The 7,555-nt window shown below is 60.8% G+C and overlaps 2 protein-coding genes across 6 annotated transcripts; one reads left to right on the plus strand and one right to left on the minus strand.

The window, feature by feature from the left end:
- Window positions 1-1,205: 1,205 nt before the first annotated feature.
- On the plus strand, window positions 1,206-6,090 carry PAQR6 (progestin and adipoQ receptor family member 6). Of its 5 annotated transcripts, none has more exons than NM_001046225.2 (8): window positions 1,206-1,329; window positions 2,753-2,828; window positions 3,274-3,401; window positions 3,534-3,739; window positions 3,849-3,975; window positions 4,355-4,451; window positions 4,652-4,802; window positions 5,119-5,736. In NM_001046225.2, the coding sequence occupies exons 2-8, from the start codon at window positions 2,778-2,780 to the stop codon at window positions 5,391-5,393; spliced, it is 1,035 nt and encodes a 344-aa protein (NP_001039690.2). In that variant the 5' UTR covers window positions 1,206-1,329; window positions 2,753-2,777; the 3' UTR covers window positions 5,394-5,736. The 5 variants fall into 5 exon arrangements, with proteins under 5 accessions (NP_001039690.2, XP_005203765.2, XP_005203766.2 ...); XM_005203708.5 differs by having other exon boundaries at window positions 1,245-2,145; window positions 2,753-2,876; window positions 5,119-6,090; XM_005203709.5 differs by having other exon boundaries at window positions 1,245-2,145; window positions 5,119-6,090.
- A 114-nt stretch (window positions 6,091-6,204) lies between these two features.
- On the minus strand, window positions 6,205-7,249 carry BGLAP (bone gamma-carboxyglutamate protein). Its single transcript, NM_174249.2, has 4 exons — window positions 7,159-7,249; window positions 6,867-6,905; window positions 6,598-6,667; window positions 6,205-6,443 (listed from the first exon to the last, which is right to left on the minus strand). Exons 1-4 carry the CDS (start codon window positions 7,220-7,222, stop codon window positions 6,314-6,316), a joined length of 303 nt encoding a protein of 100 aa, NP_776674.1. The 5' UTR covers window positions 7,223-7,249; the 3' UTR covers window positions 6,205-6,313.
- Window positions 7,250-7,555: the final 306 nt, after the last annotated feature.

Consider the following 7,555-nt stretch of genomic DNA (forward strand, 5'->3'; position numbering starts at 1 on the left):
TCTGTACAGTTTTACTGGAACATGGGAAAGATCACAGGCTGAAATGGCAGTTTGGAAAGGTTTCTATGATGTGGCCCAGTTGAAGCAGGAAACCAGCAGTTGAAACACAAACTCCAGAAGCAGTTTTGACAGCTGTGAAGTTCATTGACTGCACTGAGCTGGTGCCTTCACAAGGGTGACGTGTTAGTCTCTCAGTCGTGTCCAATTCTTGTGACTTCGTGGACTATAGCCTGTCCATGGAGTTCTCTAGGCAAGAATACTGGAGTGGATTGCCATTTCCTACTCCAGGGGACCTTCCTGACCTAGGGATCAAACCCGGGCCTCCTGCATTGCAGGCAGATTCTTTACTGCCGAGCCACCAGGGAAGACCAAGGCTGACGGGTGAAGGCTATACAGATGACCATGAACAACATGTGGTTTTAGGGCACTGACCCCCATATAGTCAAGCATCTGCACATGGCTATCCAGTTGGCTTTCTGTATTTAGTTTCACATCCATGATTCAAACATGGACCATGTTGCACTGAGCACATATTTAGTGAAAAATTGTTTATAAATGCAGTTCACACCCATGTTCAAGGGTTAACTGTTTTGAAGGTGACAGCCTGGGGGTGGTTGGCTGTCTTCAGCTGGGTCCTCTGAATCAAGGAGAAGCCTCCTCACAGGAGAGATGAGGGTGAATCTTGAAACCAGCCTCTTGAGTCTTCCATCACCTGTCCTTTCGCTAGGATTGACACACCTCTCGTGTGTCTGGGGAGTGGAGAAGCTTGGTGAACCCCTCGTGGTTTAAACCAACATTTACCAAATGCATTTGCTCTGAATTCTGTCCAGCACCAGGCACTAAGGCAGCAAAGCACAGTGAGAAGTGATTTTGGAAAATCCAAAGTTGGGGTTGGAATTCCTCTGCCCAGCCTACGGCAGAGTCCCCCATCCTCAGGTGCTGGGAGAGCCTTGAACCCTGGAGCCGTGGGGCAGCCTAGGCTGAGGGGTCCCTCCATACCACCCTGGCTGCCTCCTGGATAGGGCCTGGGCCTCTTCCGGCCAGTCTGCTCTCAGTGGGGTGGGGTCAAGCTGGAGGGGCTGGCTGTGTGCTGGAGGCCGAGTGAGCTGCCTGCTAATGGGGCTGGGCCACCCTGCGCTGCTCCCTGAAGGCTGGACAAGGCTAGGATTGTTTCCCTGCTCCCTTTGTCTCCCACACCCCGCCCAGGCCTGGCCCGCCTGCCTGCCGCTCCTCTCCCTCCCTTTGGCCCGGCTGGCAAGAGCCAGGGATCCGCCCGTGGAGCCCGGGGCCTGCCGACCCTCTGGCTTAGGAGCGCCCATCAAGCTCTGGGTAAGGAAGCTCACCTGGGGGACTAGAGGCAACATACCTGCTCCAGCTGCACACCGCACTCCCCCCCACCCCCATTTCCTTGGCTACAGCTGACCACTCCAGAGACCTGACCCTAGTGCTGAGGGGAGGACCCTGAGGGGACTAGACCCCAGCATCGTCCTGGTCCACCCCTCCCCAAAGTAGCTGGGCTGCACCCAGGGTAGGTCAGGACACCCCCATCCCCGTCTTGGGAGGGGTCGGTCATCTATCTCGGGTAGTTTTTTGGATGCGGTCCGAGGTTTGTGGGGTCTTAGTTCCCGGACCAAGGATGGAACCCAGACCCTCGGCGGTGAAAACACGGAGTCCTGATCACTGGCATGCTAGGTCGTTTCAGTTGTGTCTGACTCTGTGGCCCCAGGGACTGTAGCCCACCAGGGAAGTCTAATCACTGGATGGCCCCGGAATTCCCGGGGGTAGATACCTTAAAGCTCAGCCGGGGTGCAGACTAGGGACCAGATCTGCCTTGTGTCCAGCAGGGTCCCCAGCATCCAGCTCAAGGGCAGAGGCTCGGGGTTCGGGCTGGCTGTGTAAGGCCCGGAGTGTGTGAGGCGCAAACAGAGCAGGCAAAGGAACAGCGGCAGGAAGAGGGGTGGGTCTGGGCTGGAAAGTTTTCGCCTGGAGAGGTGGGCGGGGTGTCCTGTTCTCCCTCCTCCCAGGACAGTTCCACCCACCCTGGTGGCCCAGCCCCTCCACTTGTGCCAAGGAATGTGCCTGGGAGAGGCAGCCTGGGAGGCAGGCGGGGCAGTAGAGCCGCGGCCACCCGGAGGCAGCACACAGGTCTGAGGCTGAAGGGCACGGGGCTCAGGAGGGACAGGGACCAGAACACCCCCGGGGGTGCAAGTGTAGTCGTGGAAGAGCTAGGCTTCCCCCAGTTCCTTGCCCCACCAGTGGGCATCTGGCCTTTCCCAGAATTCTTCCTAAGCTCCCTGAGTTTTCTGTGTTCAGCCCAGGCACTGGGGGCCAAGGGGCTTTTTGGCGGTGGCGGCAGCGGTGGTGGTGGTGTGCCTGGGCTCTCTCTGTGCTGTCCTTTGTAAGTCAGGGTTCTTCTGAGACAGAAATTTGGGGTTAGGGACTTGGATCCAGGGTTCCTGAGGCAGCCTTCTGGCTGAGGAGGCCACTCCACTCCTGATGGATCAGTCCCTCTCCATGGGGGAACTGAGTAGCCCCAGGTTAGGCTGAGGAGGGGCTGGGGTTATGACCACCGGGGAAGCTGGGAGAGCCTCCCCAGGCCTGAAGGAAGCAGCTTGGTGGCCAGCTACCACTGCATGCATGCCTGTACACAGCCCACCCTGGGACTCAGGGATGGGGTCCAGCCTGGGCCTCGGTGAAAAGGGACCCATGGATGGGGTCAGATACCTAATTCCCCTCTGCCCTTTGTCTCCAGGTCAACGTGGAGGTGCCGGGCCACCATGCTCAGTCTCAAGCTGCCCCAACTCCTTCGAGTCCACCAGGTCCCCAGGGTGAGGGATTCACCAGCTCCTACTTCCCAGGGTGCTGGCTGGCCGGAGGTGCTTCTCTTTGTGCAAGTGCAGAAATCTTTGCTACAGGCTACCTCATCCCTGTCAGTTTGGTGTGGGGCTCCTGTTCTCTAAGGAGCAGGGTTTGTGACCTGCTTCCTGGAGCCCAGAACGCTGCTTTATCTGGAGTCCCCAGCCTCAGAGGCCGTGTGTCCACCGACTCCCAACCCCATCTGGTCCCCTCCCTCTGCCTCTTCTGTTTCTCGCCTGCTCTCTGGGTTCTGGAACCTGTGGTGAGATGGGGTTGGATTTAGTTTGGCTTTGGCACCATGGTGATCTCCAGACCATTCCCTTCAACCCTGCTTCCAGAGATCTCTCTTGGAGAGAAAGGGTGGAGCACAGTGACTCCCCTCTTCTCCCCCCACCCCGCCCCCACCCACTACCCTAGGTGTTCTGGGAAGATGGTATCATGTCTGGCTACCGCCGCCCCACCAGCTCGGCCTTGGACTGTGTCCTCAGCTCTTTCCAGATGACCAACGAGACCGTCAACATCTGGACTCACTTCCTGCCCACCTGGTGAGGGAGGCTCTGTCCCAGGCTTGGGCCTCGAGCTCAAGTGGGTACTCAGGCGGGCCAGGACTGCCTGGGCCCACGGGCTGCAGTGGGAGTCGCCGGGGCTCCGGTGGCCTGAGCACGTGCCCGCCGCAGGTACTTCCTGTGGCGCCTCCTGGCGCTGGCAGCAGGCCTGGGCTTCCGGTCGGAGCCCTACCACTGGCCGCTGCTCGTCTTCCTGCTGCCCGCCTGCCTCTACCCGTTTGCATCGTGCTGCGCGCACACCTTCAGCTCCATGTCGCCCCGCGTGCGTCACATCTGCTACTTCCTGGACTACGGTGCGCTCAGCCTCTACAGCCTGGGTGAGCCCCACGGCGTGGCGGGCAGGGGGAGGGGCGTTTCGGGCAGGGCGGGGGTGTGGCACGGGGGTCCTGGGGCGGGGCCTCAGTTCCTGCCCCGCCCCGCCCCCAGGCTGCGCCTTCCCCTATGCCGCCTACTCGATGCCGGCCTCCTGGCTGCACAGCCGCCTGCACCAGCTCTTCGTGCCCGCCGCCGCACTCAATTCTTTCCTGTGCACCGGCCTCTCCTGCTACTCCCGGTGGGTTCTCGGCCAGTGGTGAAGGGGAAGGCGGAGGGGCAGACCAGGGCGCCCACAAACACTTGGACACCCAGGACCGCTGGGTGTGCCTGCGCCCCACTGCTCCTGAACAAAACTAGTGGCTGTGGGGCCGTTTATTGAGGCCTTAGTCTGCCCAGAGCCTGTGCACCAGCACCACCCCGGCTCTGTCTCTCCCACAGCGACCTAAGCGGCCCGTGTCTATCCCCATTTTATAGCTGTTGTCACTTACAGAGGAGTTACGTGGCCTAAGGGCTTTCGAAGCCACTAAACATTCCATGGTGGCCAAAGGTCCCCTGCCCTCCTCTCACCCCCATCCGAACATAGTGATGGTGACCAGCCTTTCCCTCTTGCCTCCCAGGTTCCCAGAGCTAGAAAGCCCTGGGCTCAGTAAGATCCTCCGCTCGGCCGCCTTCATCTATCCCTTTCTGTTCGACAACCTCCCGCTTTTCTATCGGGTAAGGCTCCTGCTTTCCTATCCTGACCCTCACAGTGCCCAGTCCCACCCCCTCGAGCCCTGACCCCAGCCCTGCCACCCACCCTCCTAGCCCAGCATCCAGTCCAGCTGTGCACCCCACCCCCCGTCCTCACCAGATCCCAGACACATGATGTCCAGCCCCAAAGCCCTTCCCTGCCAACCCTGCTTTTCCTTTGCCAGCTGGGACTGTGCTGGGGCAGGGGCCGCAGCTGTGGGCAGGAGGCGCTGAGCACCAGCCACGGCTACCACCTCTTCTGTGCGCTGCTCACTGGCTTCCTCTTTGCCTCTCATCTGCCTGAGCGGCTGGCACCAGGACGCTTTGACTACATCGGTGAGCGCAGACCTGGCCTGGCCGGGGGGCGGTCAGGGAGACAGCTCCCCAGAGCCCTGAGCGAACTAAGAGTGTTCCTGGCAGGGCCCTCAGGTTAACAGCAAAACCAGCAGCACGTATGCCAGGGGCTCTGTGAACAGCAGCTCACTCATAGTTGCTGATAACTCTGGGAACCTTAGGAAACCCTGGGTTTCTTATTCCCAGTTTTAGGGGAGTAGCAGGCCCAGATGATGGGATGCTCGCCATGGATCACAGTACGAATTGGGGCAGCTCTGGGGGTTGGATATGTGTCCTCACCTGCCCACCCTCCCCACAGGCCACAGCCACCAGCTATTCCACATCTGTGCAGTGCTGGGCACGCACTTCCAGCTGGAGGCGGTGCTGACTGATATGGGATCTCGCCGAGCCTGGCTGGCCACGCAGGAACCGCCCCTAGGCCTGGCAGGCACGGTGGCCACTCTGGGCTTGGCAGTGGCTGGGAACTTGCTCATCATTGCCGCTTTCACAGCTTCCCTATTTCGGGCCCCCAGTACATGCACCCTGCTGCAAGGCGGCTCACTGGAGCGGGGTACAAAGGCCAAACTGCAGTGAGGTCTCAGCTCTGAGTCTGCCCTGGAAAGAGGCAGAGGCCAGGCAGGCCCTCATGTAGGGGAGGAGCCCAGACCCAGGCCTGATAAGATGGGGGCACATCTGAGCCTGGAAGCAAGGGTGGCTGAGGACAGAGCGTGGAGCTGAGAAGGGAACTGGGAAGACAGAGGCGAGGAGAGGGCCTGGGAGGCTGGGAAAGAGCAGGAGGCTCAAGGAGGGGGCTCTTGATGGGGTTGGGAAGTACTGAGGGTCTGAGAGGGGAGGTGCGTGTGTCCAGGCTGGAGCTGCCCCACCTGCCATCGAAGGCTGGGGTGGGAGGCGCTGGGTCCTTTTATCTGGTCCCATTTCTGGTGCTCCTGGAATTTCTGCACAGCCCAGGGAAGAACTAACATGGCTAACCCAGCCCCCCCTGAATGCTTGTTAACCCAGCTCGGAGGCCCGCTTGTGCCCTGCCCCCAGACCAGGCAGCGCTGGCCGCCGGCAGTTCTTGGCCTGTGGCCATGAGGGCATCTGTCCTGGTCCCAACCGTGGACTCCGCATCCAGGCCTCTGGGATCTGGTCTGTTTGGGTGTGTCATGGATGGGGCAGTGGGTTGAAGTGGGGGGAGGGTGCTGGGCTAGAGAGAACCCTAGCTAGACTTTAGGGAGCTACCTTCAATGCTTCTGGAATCAGGCAGGGATAAATAAATAAATCAACAACAGATTTTGGGACACACTTTCTGGGACTGAAAAAGGGAAAACCTCTGGCTCCACTCGCCATCGTCCCAACGCCTCCTCCTCACACTCCACAGATGGACAAAGAATCACAGCCCCAGTTCCTCTTCTGGAGTTTATTCTAGAGCAGCGGGGATGACGGGGAGGGGAGGGGTCCTGGAGAGAAGCCAGAGCTGGGGGCTGCCAGCCAGGTGGGCAGGGCTGCAAGCTCTAGACTGGGCCGTAGAAGCGCCGATAGGCTTCCTGGAAGCCGATGTGGTCAGCTAGCTCGTCACAGTCAGGGTTGAGCTCACACACCTCCCTCTTGGGCTCCAGCGGATCTGGGTAGGGGGCTGGGGCTCTGAGAACCCACCACACCGGGCATCAGCCTCCATGCAAAGTGCCCGCCCCTCCTCCCACGGGACCTGGGGCTCCAGGGTGCCCCCACAGCAGCCGCTCCTCCCAGCCCATCCTGCAGATGCAGGGCCTTGGCCCAGCACCGCCCCTCCTCTCACCCCAGCCAGTGGTCCAGGTAGCGCCTGAGTCTCTTCACCACCTCGCTGCCCTCCTGCTTGGACACGAAGGCTGTGGAGCACAGGGGCAGGGGTCAGGTGGCTCCCAGTTTGGGTGGATAAGATGAGGAGCAGGCTGGCCTTCCTGAGAGCCAGATGGGAGGGAGCAGGAGGGGAGAACGGGACTGAGAGGACTGGGGTAAGAGCGGGTGCTGGGAGTGGGCAGCACCCTCGGAGATATGGGGCATACCCCCGTCCAGCCCACTTCATACCTGCGCCTTTGCCCGACTCTGCATCACCAGGCTTTGCATCTGCAAGGAAAAGGAGCCCAGTTCACCCCTGCTCATCCCTAGAGCCCTCCCCACCCTCCCCTGCCTCTGGCAGCTTGCTCTTCCCTCCTCTTCCTCCACAAGGAGAGAAGGGGGCAAATGGATTAAGACTACAGAAAGCTAGTTAGACTGTCACAGGGACTGCCCGTGGAAGGGGTGAGGAGAGCGTGAGTCCCGGGCACTTACTCTCCCAGCTCCCATGGGCTGGATCTGGGGCAGGGGTTGGGGCACTCACCTGCCCGGCCAGCGAGGCAGAGTGTGGCCAGGGCCAGCAGGGCGAGCAGCATGGGGGTTCTCATGGTGTGTCTGTCAGCGGCTGCGTGGACTTGGCCAGTCTGCTTCTCCCGGCCTCCAGCGCCATTTTATACTCTCTGGGCTGTGCCCCAGAGGCAGGGGTGCGGGCGGGTCATGGGGGAGTCTGCCAGGGCTGTTTGGGGCTCATCCGCCTCAGCTCTGTCGGCCAAACCCCAAAGGAGGTTGTGGTTGGAGCTGTGGCTCCCTGGGCAGGCTCCCAGAGTGATGGAGGAGGGTTCGCCTCAACCCAAGACTGCCAGCTTCCAGAGAGGGTCCCCAGCTCCTCCCCGCAGGGTCGCCCCAGGTCCCCCAGCCCCTACTCTCCCTCTGAGCCCCAG

Source organism: Bos taurus, chromosome 3, assembly GCF_002263795.3.
Source record: "Bos taurus isolate L1 Dominette 01449 registration number 42190680 breed Hereford chromosome 3, ARS-UCD2.0, whole genome shotgun sequence".
Lineage (NCBI taxonomy): Eukaryota > Metazoa > Chordata > Mammalia > Artiodactyla > Bovidae > Bos > Bos taurus.